Source organism: Ostrinia furnacalis, unplaced genomic scaffold (genome assembly GCF_004193835.3).
Source record: "Ostrinia furnacalis isolate ACB-3 unplaced genomic scaffold, ASM419383v2 OfSCF2392, whole genome shotgun sequence".
NCBI classification, from domain to species: Eukaryota; Metazoa; Arthropoda; class Insecta; order Lepidoptera; family Crambidae; genus Ostrinia; species Ostrinia furnacalis.
Genome location: NW_021132631.1, coordinates 582067 through 606844, shown reverse-complemented (window position 1 = coordinate 606844; position 24778 = coordinate 582067). Strand labels below are relative to the sequence as shown.

At 39.6% G+C, this 24778-nt stretch overlaps 2 protein-coding genes and 1 long non-coding RNA gene across 4 annotated transcripts in view; 2 read left to right on the top strand and 1 right to left on the bottom strand.

Annotated features, from left to right (window-relative positions):
• Positions 1–11762, top strand: part of Usp20-33 (Ubiquitin specific protease 20/33) — a 28186-nt gene extending 16424 nt beyond the window's left edge. For both annotated transcript variants that reach the window (XM_028308115.1, XM_028308114.1), the window contains 7 exons: positions 3680–3858; positions 4723–4909; positions 5444–5557; positions 6004–6147; positions 8752–8878; positions 9473–9601; positions 10242–11762. In XM_028308115.1, coding sequence (XP_028163916.1) covers positions 3680–3858; positions 4723–4909; positions 5444–5557; positions 6004–6147; positions 8752–8878; positions 9473–9601; positions 10242–10862 — 1501 coding nt within the window. In that variant the 3' untranslated portion in view covers positions 10863–11762. The remainder of the gene's footprint in view (positions 1–3679; positions 3859–4722; positions 4910–5443; positions 5558–6003; positions 6148–8751; positions 8879–9472; positions 9602–10241) is intronic.
• Positions 6788–8350, top strand: LOC114355321 (uncharacterized). The gene is made up of 3 exons (XR_003656096.1): positions 6788–6856; positions 6997–7486; positions 8309–8350. It is a non-coding gene; the product is annotated as an uncharacterized LOC114355321 (long non-coding RNA).
• Positions 11763–15518: 3756 nt separating the features above from the next.
• LOC114355323 (zinc finger protein 628) lies at positions 15519–22932 on the bottom strand. Its single transcript, XM_028308118.1, has one exon. It carries the CDS (start codon positions 22605–22607, stop codon positions 21087–21089), a length of 1521 nt encoding a protein of 506 aa, XP_028163919.1. The 5' UTR covers positions 22608–22932; the 3' UTR covers positions 15519–21086.
• Positions 22933–24778: the final 1846 nt, after the last annotated feature.

Genomic DNA, 24778 nt, shown 5'->3' with positions numbered 1-24778 from the left:
GTAATACCTCAAGGGTGGTCCCATTTAAATTTAATAATAGAAAAAACAACCCCCAAGGGTGGAAAATTGGGGATGAACTTTTTTATACGCAATATCTCCGCCGATTATAAATCAATTTGAACGATTATTTTTTTGTTGAATAGGTATTATCAAAAGGGTGGTTTCATGCGAATTTGAAGAAAATATTTCACCCCCAAGGGTGGAAAATTGGGGATGAACTTTTTTATATGAAATATTTTTAATTTTTAGTTTTTTTTTGTGTTCACGCATTTGAAGTCGGTTTTATTTTTTAAAAAAGTTAATTATTATATTATTTTCTCTTGGAATAGTTAGAAAATAGTTCCTACCAAGTGTTACTAAAACCTTCCACCTTCTAGATTGAGATCAACCAATCCAATGTTAAAAACCTAGGCTGAGTTGCACCATCTAACTTTAACCGTGACTATAACGTTATCCGGTGTATTTTGTATGGAGTTTGACAGATTTTTGACGTTTGTCAAAGTTAAAGTAAAATGGTGCAACCTAGCCTTAATATGTCATCCGCAACGTAGCAACCTCAATACATATAGAACAGTATTGTAATTAACCACGTAGTAAAATGGTGCAACCTAGCCTTAATATGTCATCCGCAACGTAGCAACCTCAATACATATCTTGGACGAATAAACCACTGGACGCGTAACGAGTGACGTTTTCGTCTTTACCCCTCTAGCACTTACTAAGGCTAAATTAGCCATGGTAAATGTTGTCAGGTTGTCACTTTGTCAGTATGACGCGAGCTCTCGAAGAGTAAAAATATCATGAAAAATGGGTAAATGCGCCGTACTTTATTGCAAAAATTATTCCGGTCACACAAGAAATGTTTCTTATCACGCGTAAGTACATTTTAAATCTATTATAGTAGCTATTTTTTCGTAAAATAAATAAAATTTGATATGTAAACAAAATATGATTACGTCATTTTAAAAAGTACTCATTGTACATGTAAATGCTTAAAACATGTAGCATATTTAATTTGGTTGGATTATAGGTTTCATTCATTCATTCACATCTCATTTTTTATGACGTAAAGGGCTTGAAAAATGTCGATAAGTTTATCGATATACCAAACAAACTGAAACTGAAATTATTCAAATTAATTTCCAGAAGGTCGGGCGACGCCACGGCCACTTTGAACAGTGTTTACTTCTGCAGTTATATTTTATATTTATTCGATTCTAGAATATATTCCCAAAAAGTCTGAAAGGTGTTTTAATTTGTATCACTTGGATATGATTTCTATTAGAAAGTGTTGTGAGTGTGACGCTTGAAGGGAAGGAAGTCAACCTAACCTAACCAACTGCGTATTTCTATACTGTGTAGCTGGAAATTGTGGCGGGAGCTCTTTGACGCGCTGTTTTCGGCGAAGAATTGCGCGCGCAGATTTTGACAGCGCGAAATACCTACTTTAGAAGAAATACCAAGCCTTAATGCATGTCATTTTTTACGCAGTCTCGTAGTCGCTAGCGGATGACGATCGATATAAAGTCGCACTAAGCCCACTGATTACGAATAGATCTAGAAAAACACGTGTAGTGACAGCGGTTAGTACTAGGGTCTCATTGTTTTTTTACAGAAGTACCTAGTTTATTATTGTTCCTTTCAACATAATCTAGGAAAATCGATTTTGATAAAAAAAAACTTGTATATTTTTCTTCATTTCGTCATTTATTCTGCATTTTAGTATTCATACATGCAAATGGAAGCATTATTAGTTTTATTCGTTTACATAGACGGTTTATAATAAAATGTCATTATCATCATAGAAAATATAATTTTTAGGGTCCCGTAGTCCTGACAAGGAACCCTTATAGTTTCGATATGTCTGTCTGTCCGAGGTTTTGCTTGGAAACTATTGGCACTAGAGAGCTTTTTGCGTTGGAGGTATGTATGTTACGGTCAAAGTGATAAATGTGAAAATTATGAATAATCGCCGGTTATTATGAATAATCACTGTGATTAATATGAGGTCATTTATGTGTGTATAAAACTAAATAGGCGGCTTAGGGGTGGCCCAAGGCCCCCCCCCGCCGCACCTTAACCTATTTTTCACTTTAAATCAAAACATTATGTTATAGGCATCATGGAAAAGTAATATTATGCAAGAAACATTCCAAACTCATTATGCCAAATTATATTAATATATGATATCAAAACGTTCAAAAGTTTGGCTGTACACGAGCACGTACACAAGATGTTGTTCTCTTTTATGAAATTTGTTAGTACTAAGGGTGAATTATTAAATAATCACTGTTATATGTGATTAATTTATCACTTTAACCGCGACTGTCGGTAATTATTCATAATAGCCGGTTATTATTAATAATTTTCAATTTATCACATTAACCGTAACATGAGTTTTGCTATGTCTGTCTGTCCGAGGTTTTGCTTGGAAACTATTGGCACTAGAGAGCTGTAATTTTGTGGAGGTATGTATGTTACGGTCAAAGTGATAAATGTGAAAATTATGAATAATCGCCGGTTATTATGAATAATTACCGCATGATTTGGTAAATGTGATTAATATGAGGTCATTTATGTGTGTATAAAACTAAATAGGCGGCTTAGGGGTGGCCCAAGGGCCACCCCCGCCGCACCTTAACCTATTTTTCACTTTAAATCAAAACATTATGTTATAGGCATCATGGAAAAGTAATATTATGCAAAAAACATTCCAAACTCATTATGCCAAATTATATTAATATATGATATCAAAAAGTTCAAAAGTTTGGCTGTAAACGAACACGTACACAAGATGTTGTTCTCTTTTATGAAATTTGTTAGTGCTAAGGTTGAATTATTAAATAATCACTGTTAACTGTGATTAATTTATCACTTTCACCGCGACTGTCGGGTATTATTCATAATAACCGGTTATTATTAATAATTTTCAATTTATCACATTGACCGTAACATGTATATTAATCACGCTGATAAAACAGTAAGATAAAATTTTGAAAAAAAAATAATTACGGTATCTAGTTGCTTTACATCTAGGGGTAGGTACATGTAAAGTGGGGGTGAATTTTTTTTATCTTCTACCTCATCGTGTGGGATATCGTTGGACAGGTCTTTTAAAATTGCTTAGGGGTTTCTAAGGCTATTTTTCCATTTAGAGATCTGTTTGCAAATTATTAAAGTTTAAAGTGCCAATTTTTTTTCGAGTCCCCTCTAAATACTAAACCGTTAGCTTGAAAAATCTGGGAAAATTCATAATAATAATTTATTTTATGAACTTTCAAGGAAAACTATAACGGTTAAGATATATCAGTTAGTTTAGGAGTAATAGTCATTTGACTCATGTATTATACTTAACTAATAAAAATTCCTTAGAAGAAAATACAAAAAGTTACTTTACTAATTAATTATAGTCTTTTAATTAAAGAAACTTTCAATAATAAATCAATCCATAATTCATTTATTAGGTTCATTCATTCATTCATTTACATAACTATCGATCAAAATTTACGATCTTTCCCAGCACTAAATGTCATTATTTGACAATTGTCAAACCTCTCCCCCCGCAAAAAGTGGTTGATCGTGTTTCCTTAGAAATCTTGTAGGTTTCGTGTCCAGTGGTTTATTCGTCCAAGATACATATAGAACAGTTTTGTAATTAACCACGTTTAACTATTCCCAGTTGTTCCCGCTGCAACAAGCTCCGCAACGGCGTCAAGATGTCTGGCGTGGTGCGCCTTCCAGAAGTGCTGTGTGTACACCTGAAACGTTTCCGCCACGAGCTCATGTTCAGCGCTAAGGTGGCCGCGCGCGTGTCCTTCCCTCTACGGGGGCTGGACATGGCGCCCTACACGCACAAGGGTAAGTACGGAACGCTATGGGCCCGTACGGGGTGCAACTGGCCCGTACGGGGCCTCTACGGGACACATACAAGTACCACATCTAAAGCGCTTCCGCCACGAGCTGCACGAAGCACTAGGGTGAGTACGAGGCGCTACGGGGCCCCTAGGGACTGTACGGGACGCTACGGGTCCGTACGGGGCCCCTAGGGACCGTATCAGAGCTGGAACACCTGAAGCGGGACCGCCACAAGCTGCACAACAAGGCACAGAGGTGAGTACGGGACGCTATAGGCCCGTACGGAGCCCCTAGGGAACGTACGGGGCGCTACGGGTCCGTAAGGGGTCCCTAGGGACCGTGACAGAGGATTTTATACTTGAAACGTTTCCGCCACGAGCTTATGTTCAGCGCTAAGGTGGCCGCGCGCGTGTCATTCCCTCTACGGGGACTGGACATGGCGCCCTACACGCACAAGGGTACGTAAAAGTATCAACAGCTCAACCCCTTCAACTCGACCCCCGATAACTCACTCTTGACCCCCGGTAACTCAATCTCGACCCCTGATAGCTCAATCTCGACCCCCGATAGCTCAATCTCCACCCCCGATAGCTCAATCTCGACCCCTGATAACTCGAATCTCGACCTCCGATAGCTTAATCTCGACCCCTGATAGCTCTATCTCGACCCCCGATAGCTCAATCTCGACCCCCGGTATCTCAATCCTGACGGGGTGCTAAGGGCCCTTACGGGGCCCCTAGGGATCGTAACAGGGGGTCAACGTCTGAAGCGCCCCGAAATACCCGGATTGTCCGGGTGGTCCTAGGGGAGTGTTTATTAGACCTTAATCCAGTAGTAAATAATTCTAAATTGCTTGCTTCATTCCAGATTGCACGTCAAAAATAACCCGCTACGAGCTATGCGCGGTGATCTGCCACGCGGGCACCGCGGGCGGTGGACACTATACGTGCGTCGCGCGTAATGGGCGAGGCTGGTACACCTTTGACGACCAGAGCGTGGTGCCGCTGCCGCCTGCACAGCTAGCGAGCGCTGAGGCCTACGTGCTGTTTTATAGGTGAGCTTGACGCCACACGTGAGTCACGCGTGGCACTATAGGTGTGTTAGCAACGGATGCGGCTGGTACACCTTTGACGACCAGATCTTGGTGCCGCTGCCGCCTGCGTAGCCAACGAGCGCTGAAGCCTACGTGCTGTTCTATAGGTGAGCTTGACGCCAAATGTGAGTCACGTGAGAGCATGACGCCGCTTGTGAGTCAGCAACGGATGCGACTGGTATACCTTTGACGACCAGAGTGTGGTGCCGCTGCCGCCTGCACAGCTAGCGAACGCTGAGGCCTACGTGCTGTTCTATAGGTGAGCTTGACGCCACATATCAGTCATGTGGCACTATAGGTATGTCAGCAACGCATGCGGCTGGTACACCTTTGACGACCAGAGCGTGGTGCCGCTGCCGCCTGCACAGCTAGCGAGTGCTGAGGCCTACGTGTTGTTCTATAGGTGGGCTTGACGCCACTTGTGAAAGAAGAAAGAAAGAAAATACATAGCTCCAAATCTCGTACATACAATTTGTTTTATTATTTTGTTCACAGGAAAGTAAACCCACAAATGACAGTGTTGCGGCAAAAAGCAGCAGAGATCCTGGAGTCCACAAATGTTGAACCCAACGACATCAAATTCTACATTTCTAAGCAGTGGATCAACAAGTAAGTCAATTTAAAATCTATATTTGATAGTGCGAAAGTTTGTCAATAAATAGCTTTGATTAAACTTTTATATATTATAGTTTTGCATGTGGAAAGCATAAGGCTACTCGTATAAACAGAAGTAGCTAAACCTAAATGTCATGTTTCGTCATCAGAATGCATCGCACATAACCGAGTCCTGGGACTAAACATCACTAAGTGTGGATTCGACCAAACAAGAGTAAATAAATATTAATCTCAGAATAAATCTTGAGTTTTGACACATTTTCCATACTGCAACTTTCAGTATCAGTAATACCAGGAGTTATTCTCGGATAAAAGATTGATCGAATCGGGCCTAAATGATACAGACGAATTGCGAATCTGAATCGCAGCCAAATGATGTACCATATTGAAAATCATGCACTATAATTTTCAATCTGGTACATCATCATTATAATCCATAGATTCAACACGTGGGCGGAGCCAGGCCCCATAGACAACGGCGACTTTGTCTGCTGGCACGGCGGCGTACGGCCCGACCGAGCGCAGCATTTACACCATCTAGCGGCTGTCGTGCCGCAACCGCTGTGGGAGTTCCTCTACGCACAGTGAGTAGACTACCTTAGTAATATCCGGCTCGAAGGACCAGTGTCAAGGGAACTTTGCTAGTTCGCGTCGTCTAATATAGAGGGCCTCGTCCGGAGATACACAAAGAAATCATAGCGGCTATGGTAGTTCCTCTACGCACAGTGAGTAGACTGTTATCTGGCTCAAAGGCCCTGTACAACATGTGGAAATTGCTTGTGTGAAAAAACTTCCTGCACCATCTATAGTCCGGTCGCCGAGCACGTAGAATTTCTCTCGCTCGCACACTATCTGCGGACGCCCGTCGCACAGTCGTGACAGCAATAAAATTAGGCGCGAGCGAGAAGGGTAGCTTGGGGTCATTGGACGAAATCCTACGTGCTCGGCGACCGGGCTTTAGTCGCTTTTATGCCCCAGCCAATGTGGTAGTTCCTCTACACCCAGTGCGTAGAATAATGTGCTTGTACATCGGGAATTATCCGGCTCGAAGGACTAGTGGCAAAAGCATATTGCTAGTTCACGCCTGATATAGAGGGCCTGGGAGTTCCTCTGCATACAGTAAGTAGACTGTGCTTGTTTGTCTATGCCGATCATAGACAACGGCGACTTCGTCTGCTGGCACGGCGGCGTGCGGCCTGACCGCGCGCAGGATTTACACCGCTGTGGAAATTCCTCTACGCACAGTGAGTACACTACCTTAGTAATATCCGGCTCGAAGGACCAGTGTTAAGGGTCCTATGCCCGTTTTCACCATCAATTTCTAATCTTTAAGTGACCCCTATGGTAACACATAACAGGAACTTTGTGTTCATAGGGTCACTTAAAAATTAGGGATTGATGGTGAAAACTGGCACTAGACTCTTATGCAATAGGAACTTTGCTAGTTCGCGCCTAATTTAGAGGGCCTCGTCCGGAGATACACAAAGAAATCATAGCGGCTATGGTAGTTCCTCTACGCACAGTGAGTACACTACCTTAGTAATATCCGGCTCGAAGGACCAGTGTTAAGGGAACTTGCTAGTTCGCGCCTAATGTAGAGGGCCTCGTCCAGAGATACACAAAGAAATCATAGCGGCTATGGTAGTTCCTCTACGCACAGTGAGTAGACTACCTTAGTAATATCCGGCTCGAAGGACCAGTGTCAAGGGAACTTTGCTAGTTCGCGCCTAATATAGAGGGTCTCGTCCGGAGATACACAAAGAAATCATAGCGGCTATGGTAGTTCCTCTATGCTCAGTGAGTAGACTATATTCTCTGCTTGTGTTGTCTATGCCGACCATAGACAACGACGACTTTGTCGCAGCACTTACACCACCTAGCGGCTGTCGTGCCGCAACCGCTGTGGGAATTCCTCTACGCACAGTGAGTAGACTACCTTGGTAATATCCGGCTCGAAGGACCAGCGTTAAGGGTCCCACGCCCGTATTCACAAACATTAGGGCTCACAATTCCAACACAGCTTTGGCAACGCCCCGGCACTATATTGAGCCCATCATCGGGGACGGCTCGTCGATAAGATACCTTATTACTATAACACTAAAGTCTAAATTACTGCAGCTTCGGCGGCGAGCCGGCATTGTCTCACGCACACGAGTGCGGCGTATACGCGCGCGCCGCGCAGCGTCTCCAAGCGATTCCATAGTTTGGGGGGACTCTTAATATTATAGCACTAAGGTTGTAATTTCAACACAGCTTTGACAGCGCCCCGGCACTATATTGAGCCCATCATCGGGACGGCTCGTCGATAAGATACCTTAATATTATAACACTAACGTCTTAATTACTGCAGCTTCGGCGGCGGGCCGGCGCTGTCTCACGCGCACGAGTGCGGTGTATGCGCTCTAAGGCTGGGTTCCACATCGCACGGTTGGTAGCGGCCTGCATCCAGCGCCTTCCTGCTACCTTTATCAGGTCGTCGGTCCACCTTGTGGGTGGACGTCCCACGCACTGGGTTGCACCATCTTACTTTAACTTTGACAAACGTCAAAAATCAGTCAAACTCCATACAAAATACACCGGTTATCTTCAAAGCTACGATCAAAGTTAAGTGGTGCAACTCAGCCTAAGGTTGTAATTTCAATGCACAGCTTTGGCAACGCCCCGGCACTATATTGCGCCCATCATCGGGACGGCTCGTCGATAAGATACCTTATTACTATAACACTAACGTCTAAATTACTACAGCTTCGGCGGCGGGCCGGCATTGTCTCACGCACACGAGTGCGGAGTATGCGCACGGGCGGCGCAGCGTCTTCGAGCGATTCCATAGTTTGGGGGGACTCTTAATGTTATAATACTAAGGTTGTAATTCGAACACAGCTTTGGCAACGCCCCGGCACTATATTGAGCCCATCATTGAGACTGCGTCAAGATAAGATATAGTCCGATCAACGAAGCTGTCGTAACTCGAATAATTCCTTTGCCTATGAAACTTGGCACATGATGAAAATAGTTAATACAGATTATAAATATACAATAATCCAACTACTTTTATTTTGGGAAGTTCATCATAATATGCCAAGTTTCATAGGCAGAGGAATTATTCGAAAGTCTCCATACAACGAATCTCCTCGTTGATCGGACTAAGATATCTTATTACTATAACACTAACGTCTTAATTACTGCAGCTTCGGCGGCGGGCCGGCGCTGTCTCACGCACACGAGTGCGGCGTATGCGCACGGGCGGCGCAGCGTCTTCGTGCAAGGCGAGCGCGCGAACTAGCGGCTTTCTGCGACCTGCACGCTATATTCCAGGTGAGAAGTTTATTTTATTTTGTTTTTATGGCTGCGTGCGGGCTGTAAATGTCGCCAGTGTTAAGTAAATTAAATATTAAGTACATAATCTTGTTAAATAATAAAATGGTATAAACTATTTTTGACCGACTTATGCCCGGATTCTGAATTGAAATTTTCTTGAGCACACTTGTTGTAATCGGGTCACTTCGGAGTTAGTGTCTACTGCAAGAGCACACGACCCTCTTTAATTTACAAGAGACAAAGTGATTATTTGGTCTACACTCGACGCTGGCCAAACGGGTTGAGGAGGCAGGTTGGGTCTAGACAAAGTGCACATTATAATCGCAAACCAGTCGAAAAGTGGTCGATATGCCTTTTTTTGTATAACGTTTTGACGGATTCGATTTTCGATTCGATCAATAAGTGCATTTTATCTAAGGGGGCAGTTCCCATATTTTCCCTTCATAGCTTGTTACGACATTCGCAGAAAGAGTGAGAGTGAAGCCGTTGCGTTAATTGCGTGTTGTTGCATTAATTCAATTAATATGATTACATTTTATGTTTTATGCCTGCCACAAATGGTTAAACCTAACCATTCAACCATAATTTCAGGAGCAAGAGCGTCCTCGCGCAATATACGCGATCAGTATGCACTGGTTCCGGCAGTGGCAGGCCTTTGTCCGCAACAAGACGCAGCAGCCGCCGCCGCCGGTCGATAACACGGGGATAGTCACCAAACAGGTACTTATTGCTATAGAGATAAGACTTATAATCGTATACACTGGTTATATCGAAAGAAATGTTCTAAAGTAGGGATGCACGGACTTACTGGGGCCACTCGGGCAAATTATGAGCTAAAAGAGCGGGCAGCAAGAAATAAAAACAACTCAATATAGGTTCAGGTTGTTATAATTTTGCTAGTGGGCCGCATGTGACCCGCGGGCCGCGGTTTGTGCATCCTTGTTCTAAAGCTACATCACAGTGCACCACAATACAACAATGCAGCACAAGAATATACTATGGAAGTACTGAATAGTGCCTTTTGTTGAATTGCGACGTGGCAGATTTATCTCTATTAATTCTTCTCTAATTTTTAGTATGAACCTACAAAATATATTTTCATATAGCTCGCCGCATTTGTATAACATTGTTTATACAGGTTGTGTGTACAAAAAAAGGATGGTCCAATAAATATTGCAATATTGAAATATTTACGAAATCGTAAACGACCTCCTCTACTTGGGAATTTGCTATGGCGAGTCTAGTTCCAGTCACACTGTATTTACAAGGTTTTTTAGATCAACAGTTCCAACATCACATTTGTTGCCAAAAATTTCGTTTCTGTTTTATAAAATGTCTAACAACTACTCAAATTTTCCAGGAGAACGACGGCAACACAACGTACCTCCTAAAACAGGGCTCCGACCACGCGCAACTCAGCGAGGAGCTGTGGAGGTTCTTCACCGACATCTACGGCGGCGGCCCCGAGGTGCGGCTCAAGTGCCCCACCCCCGCCGTGCCAGCCGCCACCCTCGACGCCCACAAACCCTTCGACCGCCGGCTGTCGCGGAAATACTCCGAATCCGACAAGGAAGAGTATTGCACCAAATCCACCTCGGAAATGAACATCCGAGACACGATTCACACCGAGCTGCAGAAAAATCAATCTCTTCAAAACATCAACAGAAGATACAAGGGCAAAGCGACAGCCGATTCCGACGAAGATATCAACTACAGACATTTTCAATACAAACGCCATGAGCCGAATGGAAACTATCAAGATTCTGACGAAGAAATGGACGTCAGCCCTCCGCAAAGCTACGTTAACGTAGTCAGAATGGAAAACGGCGTCGACAGTTCGGATCACGATGCGAACGACAACCCGGTGAAAGTTACGGACAAAGTTACCGACGCCGATCTACCTAATTTGGACAGCATATCGCTGAAAGCGAAACCTAAACGCGGCAAAGTGAGAAGAATGAAAAGTCGGACAGTGAAATGATTCTTTCTTGCCTTCCAGTTTGTGCACAGGCTGAGGCAGAAAGTCGCTTCTCACCACGTCTAAAGTGCCGCTGTGAAAGCCGAGGATACACTAGCGGACAAAACGACCGAAAAATGTCCCGATGTGTTGCCGTGCAATATTACACGCGTTTACGCGATGAAACATTTTGAAACACCGCGGGACATTGATTTGACACTCGGATTCTCTTGTCCATAGTGTATCCAAAGCTTTAGTCAAGTCGATAGTGTTGTGATGTGTGCGTCGATATTCAATGAGTTTGCCAAAGCCATTATAAATATATCGATAAGAAATGCGATTAAATTTTCGATACTGCTATCGGTCTATCGCTCTTTTTTTGTTTCTCAACGATATCGAAACGTCACTGTGCTACTCGATGGAGATACCTACTATCGATGGTTTTCAACACTAGCGTGAACTGAACATTCCTCTGTGACTGTTGTTTAGTGCATTTATGGTTGAGCCTAACTGGACTCCTCTTATTACGAATGGATATTTTTCTAAAAGCATATTATACTATAACCTGCGGCCTTCAGGCCCACTCCGGGGGGGTGTTAGTATTTTTAGTACAATTTTAATTTAGTTCAAATTCAAGTCTAGATAAATTAGATACTTGAATAACGATGTTATCCTGAATAATCATCAAACTGTATATTTACAATATTGATGTATATCTTGTAAAATTACGATAAAGTTTACCGTCACTTGTCTGTGTATAGTAAATTCATGTTTATAGATAGGATGACTATGTTTCTGACTGCATTTCTTTCGTTTTCTGTTTTACCATGTGGATTAGGTTATTTATTTTGTTATTTCTGGTTCTAAGTCTATGTGTTACTTGTTAATGGATTGATCAGCAATAAAAAATATATTTCACCGATATTGACTGCATATTTTTTTTACTATCACACCAATACTCACTCTACCTATCCCAAGTATTTATAAACGTAGTAATCGTATAGGTTCAACAGGTCACAACTCTTGTGCCAGATTCAATGAATGGCTTAATTAAAATGGACTTTGTTATTATAAAAAAATAAACAGATAAAATTAAAATTTCTTAGCGATAAGAGTCGCATCTCAAACTATTTTATATATATTTTTCAAGTTATTTATAGATAATATGTATCAGAAAAGGATTACTAATGTTTAGCCAAAAAACGTTTCCCAAATTATCACATCGCAAACAACGTTTCGCAAATTTTCATTTGGCAAATTCTTATTTGGCAAAACAAACTTATTGCAAACTTTTAATTCGCAAATGTCGTTTTTGGCATATTATTGTTTAGCAAATTATTGTTAGGCAAAGTATGTTTTGCCAAATGTTTCATTTGGCAAAAATATTTCACGATAAACTATTTACAAATTAATTTGATTGGTGCATAGAATGGAATACAAATTAGCTTGTGGTTATTATTTTGTTTAGTGAGTAGGTAGTTAATATAAACTTTGTTCTAAATTAGTTTTCATATTTCATTCTTTTTATCGAAATGTCCAAATGATTTATTAACAATAGAGGTGATTCTAGCGTTAAGGGTCACTGTTCTAACCTAACCTAACCTACTATTTGTGCAATACCTACTTTCTGCAACCATACTATTTTCTGCAATCTCTTTGTTTTACATAAAATTCTCGTGAAAACCATGATCATCTATCTATCTGCCTTATGCTTTGATTAGTGGGTAACGGTGGGTAATTAAGTACCTACCTATATGAAGTGTCAATTTGACCAAACAAATTATTTGGGATAGAATATTTGGCAAAATGAAACATTTGCTAGATAAACATTTGCCAAGTAAAATTTTGCCAAATGATAATTTGACCAAATGAATTAGTTGCGAAAAGTACAGTTGCTAAAAGTTCATTTGGAAAATGAAACTTTGGCGATAAGTTGTTTGCGAAGTGAAATTTGGCGAAAAGTAATTTGGCCAAACGGAAGGATACCATCAGAAAAACTAAGCAACTAAGGCTCTGTTCACACTGAGTCGTCTTGCAAGAAATTTCCTCAGTATTAGTTTAGAAAAGTGGCATTAGATTAGCTCTCGTAAGTATTTTTGGAGTGTAAACTATGGTTAATGTAAAAGACAATAATTTAAACAATATTTTCGTGTCATATTACGATTACACAGGGTAATTTGAACGAAATTAAATAAACAAAATGATGTTCAAAATATTTATTACTGAAGACCATAATTACATCATGTTATTACAAACCAGGTACAATGTTTATAGTTTAATTATTAACTTTAACCTGCGAGGGGTACTTACATTGTTTGTACAAACACTCGAAAAGATGGACCTGGCCAGGAAATTAACCCATTCAAGATCACTTATATCGATTATAGATCTTATTATTTGTGCGAATTCTTTAGGCCATTTGATAAAAGTACAAAAAACCTGCGTAAGTTGTATCTTTCTCAACTTTTTTAAACAGGTACCAAAGATTTATTCTGGGACCGCAACATAATGCAACAGGGGGCGTAGTGTGAGTTTACCTCGAACACATTCGATGTCGACTGCGTAAAAAAGTGACATCGAATGTATATCGGATTGTACAGTACAGCGCCCCTAGCAGAAACTTTCGAGAAATAAAATCTTCATACATTTTTTTATGCGCGGCAGCGTGGGACGTCCACCTACAAGGTGGACCGACGACATCGTAAAGGTAGCAGGGAAGCGCTGGATGCAGGCCGCTACCAATCGATCAACGTGGAAAGCATTAGGGGAGGCCTATGTTCAGCAGTGGACGTCCTATGGCTGACATGATGATGATGATGATGATGACATTTTTTTAACACGCTCACTAGTGACGACGTAAACTCACACTAAGCCTTCAGATGTTTTATGTAGAGAGAAGTCGCTGAAAACCCTTATTTTCCTGTGTACCCTTGGCTGTTCCCTTGATGGTACAGTGGAAAATAAATTTTAACCGCTGTACCCTTGGCCGTAAAACCCAACCAACTTAAATTGTACACGTGACCAAGAGGACTAGGTTTTCTTGAATTGGGGCAAAAAACAAAAACAAATGAACATCGATAAAAACAAATGAAGTAACATGGATGTAGATAAAAGTAAAACCTAATTATAATTAATTAAGTACATTATAATTAATTTAGTACATATAATAAAGACAATATTACGCTATTTTAACCGACTTCAAAAAAGGAGGAGGTTATAAAATGTTCGGCTGTATGTAATGTTTTTTTTTTCTATTTATATTCACCGATTACTCCGTCAATTGTGGACCGATTTTCAAAATTCTTTTTTTTGTTCGATAGGGTACACTTCTGTAGTGGTCCCATTGTCACCAAGACAGGATCTGATGATGGGATCCTAGGGAAATCGAGGACAACCTTTAAATTTTATAGGCATGTATATCGTTTTTAATATTTATTATAAAGATATTCAAGTATATGCATCTGGTAGTCATCATCTAATGTTGATGAGGTGATGATGGAAGGTAAAACTCCTTAACGGTTAGGAGTTGGAGAATAATTCTTTAAATATTTTAGGTACGTATGTACACACAGTTGTATTACTTCAGGTTTTTTAGGTGAGCTGATGATGAAAGGTCAAACTTCGTAATTTAGGAGTTAGATGATACTTTTTAGTTGCCCATATAACCCATATTTAATGAGATTTAATATTTACCTATGTTTAATGAGATTGAGACTATAGTTTTACATTTCAAGTGTAATCCTGTACCTATTTTAGGATTGATATTGAACTTATTTAATGTTACCGTTTCTTTTTAGAGTAATAGTCATTTAACTCATGTATTATAAAATTTCTTAACTAGTGAAAATTCCTTAGAAGAAAATATTTAAAGTGATTAGATTAAGTAATTGCTTGGTTTTTCTGAAATATATTGTGTTAACGACGGACAACTACGGAACCCTACATTGCACGTGGCACGACACGCACTTGGCTAATTTTATTATTCTGAAAAAGAAATATGATATCTTGATATTATTCTTCTGCCCAATTGTCCCTGTGAATGTTATTTCATAACTGATTTTACAATATTTTTTGTGAATTTTATCATGGAAGCTAATTGCATTGACGATGATATACCTTGTTTTATTGAGAGGAATGGCGGTATTGTTTTATTACGTGACGGTCGACAGTACTACAATTTTGACATTTCAGAAGTGGTACAGGAAAATGGCGTAATATTGTCTTTTATTATATTATGTACTTAATTAATTATAATTAGGTTTTACTTTTATCTACATCCATGTTACTTCATTTGTTTTTATCGATGTTCATTTGTTTTTGTTTTTTGCCCAAATTCAAGAAAACCTAGTCCCCTTGGTCACGTGTACAATTTAAGTTGGTTGGGTTTTACGGCCAAGGGTACAGCGGTTAAAATTTATTTTCCACTGTACCATCAAGGGAACAGCCAAGGGTACACAGGAAAATAAGGGGCTGAAAATCGTATTTTTTCCCACATTTATGAGTGATAGATGGTCTATTATAACCTTCGCGCCATATTATAGTGCTTCTCCTCGCTTCCAAATGGAAAATTTACCGTAAGGCTGGAATATTTTTGGAATAGCCGGTAGGTATATTATTTAGTTTTTGATTCTAAATACAAAAAATGTACTATAACAAGTGGATAAAGCAGTTTACATGGCCGCAGGTAAAGTACCGCTGAAATAATAAAATCGCACGCACAGCACACTCACATCGACTAAAGAGATGACCTTATATGGTAACGTCGATAAAATTGTGAATTCGGTTACATTTCATTTGATATCATTCATGAACGATGACGTAATTGTCATTATCAAGACCAGTGTGACATTAGGTCAAGTTAACTCTACGATGGGACATTTTTACTTCCTGGCCCGGTTATTATTCAATTCGCAGTCGGAAATAAGCTTTGCCACACAACTTTATTAATTTAAATGAAAATATAACATTCATATTTACAAAAGAAGTAATAAAATGCGACGTAAGCACTCGTGCTTAGTCTGAACGAGTTAAATTTTGGAAAAGTTAATTTTGATTCTATTAACCCTTTTATAGTTTTCAACTAAACTCCGCCCACTTTTTATAGGGGTTTTTAATGTGGAAAAACTATTCCGACGCGAACATGGTACTTCTGATTAATGAAACATTAACATCCAGTATAAAAATGACATAATTGAAAAAGCGTAACAAAAATAGATCATTTCTATTAAAATATCATTTCTAAAAATATTTATTTTTTCCATTATAATTCAAACATTCTATTTTTTTTTTTATTATTATTTAAGGCCCCTATGTTATGTACGAGAATTACGTATATCTATTGATCAGAGTCACATTTTTGCTACGAGTAAGAAATATACATTATTTTAATTTAACCCCTTAGCTGCTGGGTGAATTTTGCTACCATATTTTGAAGTTTTCCAAAGAAAATGTTCTTCTATAAAACAGTTAAAGAGTTAACAAAATATGGAATTTAGGTCTAAAATACAATGACATTGTTTAATTTTTTACTTTTTATAACATAACAAAACGGATGAAACAAACCAAAAATAAAATATAGGGAAATAATAATAAATGTAGATAATTCACAAAAATGCATGCTTTCTTGCTCATAGCAATTTCGTTGCTGATAAAAAAAGACAAAAATATTCGAAAACTTACACAAAGTAAGCCAAAATAAAAGTAAAATTATTTGGTATTACACAACATATTGTAATTACAAAAATTAAGGTAAATAACATGAGTCACACTCATTTACCTGATAAAATATAAGCTTATAAATATTAAACTGGGGTGTACAAATTAACAATTTAATTATGCATAAATAATGTCCCCAATAAAAAAGGAAATGAACACTTTGTGTTTCTAATATAGCAGATACAATATTTATTGTCAATTGACATTCGATAACTAACTGTTAAATAAATAAACAGAATAAACACCAAAATGTATGAACTTCAATATTACATATTCAAGACAAAACGTAACAAAAACGAGTGTACAATCACTACCAAAAGCCAACGAATAAATTGATTTCAACTGTACAACCTTTGGATGGTGTAAAATTGTCAAAAATATAGGGCGTAAAGGAGAGGTTGATAAAAAATATAAAAATAACTAGGTATTTTTCCCTTGTACTTAAAATCTAAGTTTCCTATGCTCTATCTACGCTGTGCGTCTGAATTACTTGGGTTTTTTATACAAAAAACATTACCTACTATATTTTTTATGAATATTTTAATGTATTTTCTTTTAAAGACTATAATGATAAACAATGTTGTGGGTAATTTAATAATTTTTATATTTTAAAATTATGTATGTCATTAATTTAGCAAAATAATTAATAAATATGGGAAATCCATTACCATTTTTTATAGATACATATTTTACTAGTTTTACATTCGGAAGTGTGAACCTATCCCATACACCCCTTATACATTTTTAATCCAAAGGTTTATGTCATCAACTGTAACAATTTTAACACATTCATGTTTCAAAACTGCGAATACCAAGTCAATGTACTGAGAAATATAATTTACTTTCGTATTTTGGTTGTGGTTACTTGGCATCAAAAATATGTATTAATATTATGTATTTAAAAATTTGCCATCCATGCCTTCTTATCAAACAAGGATTAGTCTTTGATATGTTAACAATTAAAAAATACAGTTACAATCTAAAATATTACAAAAATATATTGCATATGTCGTTGTATATTTCTGTATCAATACTAAAATGAGGAAATATAGTTTATTATAGTAAATACGTGTTATATTATTCATATCTGTATTTGTACTCATCGGGTTTGCACCTTCGTGTAAAAAAACTATTGTAAAATCAGGTTTATATATCACTCAGTTTAACTGTCTATTTGAGAATATAATTATTATGTGCTGCTATTGTATATGACTAGCGGACTAAGGATATAGACTGAATGAGCAGACTCTGAAGTTCTGACATGTTTTAAGATTATAATTTCAGTCTACAACCTTACGAGTGATTTGGCAATTATGTCCAAATCCATGCACACATCAGAAAAAAATCTAATTCACTTCTAAAACTCTGCTGGCGCACTTCTATGGACATACTGCGGAAATCTTTTCTGATATTTGCTTTAATGAAATATGTACAATGCCAAAAACCGACCTCTAACGTGTGTGGCAGCGATGGTCCTTAAAAGATAGCATAAAAAATATTTTTTTGAATTTTATTTTTTTCTTTCAGTAAATATTATATCCCAGATCTTTTGCGAATAGCTATTAATCGACTTATCCCATTTGAATGTATCTCTAAAAGAGCGTATTAAAAGAACATATTAAGCAAAATCATACATATTTTTATAGTATATCAATAAAGATTTCTTTACTTCAGCACAAACATTAAAAGTTATAACACAACAAAGATTGTTGTAAACCTGGCATGGTTTACTTCTCCTGTGATTTCTCTCAAATAGAAAAAAAGAACCTAACATTCTCACTAATCTAACGTAGTATTACATTTCTAGCCGTAAGAATAAGTTGCGTTTGAGGTAGATAAAATTTTTTACAGTCCTATTAACCTAACAAAAGATTAGAATTATTTACATATTCTATGTATGAAGCGTTTACAACATTGGATCTCACATCTACGTGTACTTTCCTCGCGATTCTCCATTACTAGACGCCAAACATTGATCGTAACTATCATTTATGTATTAAAAACCATTATATTATTACCAAATAAAACCTAATATTTACGTATTACAGTGTGCACTAGTGTCAGGAACGAAATATACTATGGGTTGTTCGTAAATGCCATCGAGGAGGTTTCCATAGGGCTTCTTAAAAATCCTTCTAACTCTTTTAAGCATCCAGTAGCAATATAGGGACATAATAGGACCGTACTCTGCCTTAAGGTCCCAAAACCACTTATAGATCCTTCGCAGCCAGCTGCAGTGACATATAATGACAGAATAAGCAGATGCAAGTGGTAACCCCACTAACTGCGGCTCTTGTAAAAGAACTTGTCGAAAAACATTGATACAGAAAAGCAAGAAATATCTATGGATCGTTATAGATAAGCCAGTAAGGTAAGGTTGTTTCCTGTTGGTATTCGTTTCTACTAATTCGTCCTATTGTTGAAATCAGGAGAAAGCTACATTCCTTGTGGTTCTATCCCCTGTATGATGCATCCAATTGGACACCAGAAAACCCATTAAAAATCAAAAGATTTTTTTTTAAATCTGAGTGATTTAATAGCAGGTCCGATATCTTATACAGTTAGGTACATACATTTTATTTCTGCTATGATCCAGTATCATTCGGCTAAAGCTGCAGGAGGCGTCTAGTCGCGCGGTGACCACAAAATAGTCGCTATCAGCGGAAACTAAACGAGCGAGGGGCGTTTTTCGCAAGCCTATATGACTTTATGTAGTAAGCGAGATTACTACGGCGATTCCACCGCTAATGCTTAAGAGTAGTATTCTTCAGAAGTTTACTGAACCCAAAACTGGTAAACACAAGGTTCTTTTTGATGAAGTTACGCACAAAAGGATACGACGATGCCCAAGAAAATTTCCCAAAACCAGTCTCAATGGCATTTACGAGCTTTTCTTCCTGATGGTAACCACAGCAATTTTACTTCTAAATTAAGTGTAATTTTATGATGGTAAGAAACTCGTAGTCAAATGGCTTAAATACTCAATTTACAGTTAACAGGATACACTTTCGTACCAGAGAACTGTATGTCAAGTATCTATAATAGAAGTAAACATTCCTAATGGCCACTAGAAATGCAAGGCACCTAATAATCCAGCTGTAATTACCCTTCCATTTCATCCAACCATTTTTTAAATTCTCACTATTCCGCCTACTATCTGACACTCACATCATCATTAAAATTTACAGAATTTGGCTTATTATCCTAAAAAGAATGCCAAGACATTGTTCCAATAAGATTTTTTTGAATTTATGTTTTCAATTGACCAGTCAAAGGAAAAAGCTATGAATAGATGATCTAATGAGCAATTCAACTTGCATGGAAGTACTCATGATTTACGGATCTTTTTGGCACATTTTCTCAACAAGGCAATGGTAAGGCTGCATTTCCATTAAAGCGGAGCAGAGAAAGTACGTGTAAAATTGACCAATCACATTGCTCAAAACGCGCATTCCTTCTCTGCTCTGCCAGTGGAAAAACTTGTAGAAGTATTGAATTAATGTACGGCGTGCATAGCTGAGGAGCAGAGTAGAGCAAAGCTCAGCAATCCGAGTGGGATGGTTGGTGTAGTAAATAAGTTGAACTGAAATAAAGTGGGGTAAGTCAGGGCGACAGCTGCTGTTTTGTTGCAGTTTGTCCCCCAGCTTAAAGTGTGTCGCCCCATTTCACTCGTCTCTCTGTCACCTTTTTTCATTGCTCTACTCGGCTGCTCTTCACCGCAAACACGGTGTAACAGCCATCAAGCAACCTGCCCACTTGCCCATCAGAAACGGATCCAATAAGTGTAACTGTCTTACTATTCTAAGGAGACACAGGTGCCTCTGAGGTATATTATTTCGCTTTATTGCATCTGATTGCTAGCTCATCTGTTGAGTTTATGACTTCAATAACATTCTGAAAAATAGAACGCCATCGAAAACTAGATTACTATGTTCAATAGTCTAACTCTGATCAGAACACTTACAACTTAGCTATTTCAATCTAGCTTCAGACTCTGAACAGACAGATCTGATGTTATATCTAGCAGAATTATTCACTTTACTGTTAGACAAAGAGTATGCTCCGTTGTATTATCATTCGCGTCAAAAGCAACCGGCTTCTCTAAAACATATTGTACAGTCGGCTGCTTTCAAGAGCATACTATCTACCATTCTGCTCACTCTACTCAACCCACGCACGAGTCAAAATCTGAGTGGTCCAATCATGAACTAAGCACTGTTGGTCCCTTTAAACTCCATAAACGTCATACGTGTACGCTATAAATAAACAATATACAATTCCGAAAGTACATACACGACTAGATCACAATTCATGTAGAATTCGGAAACATTTTGGTATACCTGAAACGTACAAATATACAATTTGGCAATTTAAATCCTGGGCGTGCGCCCCTCACATATGACAAAGTCATCAAGTCCAACATTACAATCGAATACTAGTTCACTCCAGACTATTTACAGCTTAGACCAATCTTACCTAGTGAGGTAGCTCGGTATTCACATAAGCTAAATGCAGGAAGCTCGGGGCACGAGGCTAGTGCGGCGGAGGGGGCGGTGGCGGCGGCTTTGTGCTCTGCGCCGTTTGGAAGGCCTGCGTGAATGCCGGCAGCCGCTGCTGCTGCCGCGCTTCGTCCCCAGCGTACGCAGGCTCGCTCTCCTCTAACAAACCCCTAAGCATCTGACTCGACAACCCTGAAGGCCCCTCCCCCGGATCCATCAACAGGGACTCCACGTGATGACTCCCGGGATGCAGCAACTGCGCGTCCGTCAGCGGCTCCGTACTCAGATACGGCAAGTCCATATACACCACGGGGTAATCCACAGGCACGAGTTCACATCGCGGTGATTCGGGCTGCTCCATCTTTATATCTAACGGGTCTTCCAGTTCTATATCTAACGGTTCTATTTTTATATCGAGGTCTGCTGGCATTTCTACAATTATATCGGACGAGGGCACTCTCGTGGGACCCTCAGACGTACTCTCTGATGGCGATGTGGGATTGACGACTGGGGGGGATGTCCATATGGCGTAATCTGTATTAAATTCGGTATATGTTTCCTCAAATGACGTTGCTTCTGGTACTGGTTCCCTTGAGGTACCCACTGCCGCTGATCGCCACGACTCATCTGGATGAGCGTTCTTGACATGCCTGACCAAGTGATCTTTACGTCCAAATTTCTGTGGGCAGTAAGGACATAAAAAATCACGTCTACCCGTATGTACAACTAGATGCCTCCTTACATCTTTAGCGGTGAAGAATCTTCGATCGCAAAAATTGCAAGTAAATTTCTTGTCAGTCTCATTTTTAACAGTGCGACTTCCTGTATGAACTTTGAGGTGGTAGACAATGTCTTGGCGGTTGGTAAAAGTCTCATCGCAAATCTTACATTGTAAATTTCCTTCCTCGGCAGAATGTAATGCAGCATGTTTACGGTAACTCAGTAATGATGTGTAAGATTTTCTGCAGCCGGGCCTTTCACAGGTGTATAGCTTTTTAACTGGATTATGGACTCTAACATGGTTGGTGAGATGATCTTTCCGATTGAAACTTTTACCACAGACATTGCAGGTAAAGGCACGAGCCTCGCTGTGTATCAAGTTATGGCGAACGAGTTTGAATTTTGAGTTGAATCGCTTATCACAGAGCTCGCAGGAGAAGGGTAGCTCGCCGGTGTGGGACAGTACATGCTGACTAAGTTTCCCGGGGCTGGAGAAGCGTTTGTCGCAGGTGGTGCAGACGTGCCGCTTGCCGCGGTCGCGGCGCACGCGGCGCTCGGGCTCGGCGGGCGCGGGGTCCGAGCCCTCGCCCTCCTTGGGCCGGCGCGGCAGCGTGGGCACGCGGCGCGCCGCCTTGACCGTGCGGAAGCACTGCTTGATGCCGCCGCTGGGCCCCGGCGCACCCAGCGCCACGTACTGCAGCTTGCTGGGCAGCTGCGACGCGGGCGGCGCTACGAACGTCTTCTGCGGGGCGGGCGCGCGTTCCCCGGCCGACTCCTCCGCGAAGTCGGAGCCGCCCTCCTCGCCTTCTCTAGGGTTCGGTGGCGGACTGGCCATCTCGCGCTCATTTTTAACGATCTTACCCTATATCGCTTCTCGTTGAGCACGCGTCGCGGTCGTGGAGGCTCCGAGGTGGCGGTGGCTCGTCGTGATGGCAGAAAACATTTCTGTCACATTGACGGTCTGGAAGCCCTTTTTCGTATTCGTGTCACATGTTTCTCGCGGAATTTCTGGGGCTCGGAGTATTTTTGCACTGTTTAATGTAACGCACTCGTGTCAGATAAAGTGTAATCGTATTGGAAAAGTGAAGAATTAATCAAAAACGATGAATAATTGACTTTTTTTCAAAGAAATACGTAGCGCTTGACATCGAAATGTTCAAATGTCAAAATAATCAGGGTTGCCAGATATCAGCTAACTCAATTCGCCTAATTTTTCCTACCGAGTAGCCTAAATCGCCTAATATTTTTTTTTCCTGAAGTAGCCTAATTCGCCTAACATTTTGAGGTAAGTATACAAAAATACATATCAAATCGACACATTAATGACAAACAGCTGTTCATCTGTTTATCTCTTTCTTACTTACCCATGGTGACGTATGAAAATGAGATAGATAATGTTTGGTTAGCCTACTCAACTACTCTGGCAACATTTTTGTGACGTCACTAACTACCTGACTTGTGCCGAGTACATACAATTGTATTTAAGAAATCAACATGGCCGCAATATAGGCAATCAGCTGACAACTACACAACACACGCACACACACACACACACACGCACACGCACACGCACACACACACACACACACACACACACACACACACACACACAAAACCTGTCATTTCCTATATTGCGGCCATTTGTTTTCTTAAATCGTGTATTTATATTGTGTGTAAGTGTGTGCGTAATGTTATGTGTTAGCGGCAATTTGTATTATTTAGGGATTCTATACAATCCCTAGTAAATGTGTAAAATCAATGCCTGGGGCGCGTAGGCAATGTATAAAATATTATTGTTCAATAAATACTTTACCTAGGCAGGTGTATGTAATTCCTAGGCATTGTATAGAATACCTACGTCCAGCTGGCCCACCGGTAATGTGTAAAGTAAACAGATTTTGATCATTATTATTTATTACGGTTAGGGTGTAGCAAAGGGGGTGCAGGACTTAGCCAAATAACTGAATTTTCGAACGTAATTTGTATGGAGCTGACACTTAGAAAAAAAATTACGGATTTAGTATAGAGTTTGGACTTTCATGGAGTAGTAAAGGGGGTAGGGGTCATTTTAAAAAACTAACTGAATTACAGAATACTAGGTTAGGATTTATTTTTCCAAGGTAATCCTGAAGTAGCCTAAATAGCCCGATCTTATTTTCTAGGTAGCCTAAATGGCTACCGGTAGCCGTTTGCATTTTTTGGTCGCCATTTGACCCCCAGAGGTAGCCTAAATGGCGATAATTCGCCTAATCTGGCACCACTGAAAATAATGAAATGAAGCCAAAAGCCATGTCAAAAAAGTCCGCTGAATTTATCGAATGTCGACCGACCGACAATTACGTCACTAGTAAATCGATACCGGTAAAGATTACCGATTACATGATTTTCCGTTTCCGTTACCTTACTGAAATCGGAAGTAGTGTCGCATACTGTTTCCTGACCAGGAAATTTATTTTTTTATGATTTTTACGTATTTAGGGAAGTTGAGTGCCTAAACAAACACCTTTAATACCTTTTTCGTTTGCATTAGATTAGTAACAATTTATCTGATCCTGTGTGTTACTCTTTGTTAGTACCAATCTGCAGTGGTGAGATAGCGATTGAATATAAATATTGATTCACACCATTGAACCGCACTTCTTGACTATTCATAAGCACAATAATCCATTTCCAGAGCCCCGATTGCGTTATTTGTAATGTCTCCAATTCATTGGCGTTTCATCTCCGGTCTGCACACCAATAACGCGCTAATTTCATTCCAGCTGATGTGCAATTCGGTATCGTAAAATTCACACGTAAACAAAGACGAAACAACGGATTTAGGTATGCACTTTTCATTAAAAGTCCGAACACCTTTTGAAACTAAAATTACTAGAATACCTACAGCAAATTTTGACTTTGAGAAAGAAAGTAGTAGCTTTCTGTCAGCTTTTACGTAAAGGTATAGTAGAGCTATGTTTACGTTTCAGCATCGTTTGAACTAGCTGTCTTTAAACGACGACTTTA

What these genes read in the sequence shown, in the direction of transcription:
- LOC114355323 (XM_028308118.1), bottom strand. Translation starts at nt 22,607, where the DNA reads ATGGCCAGTCCGCCACCGAACCCTAGAGAAGGCGAGGAGGGCGGCTCC.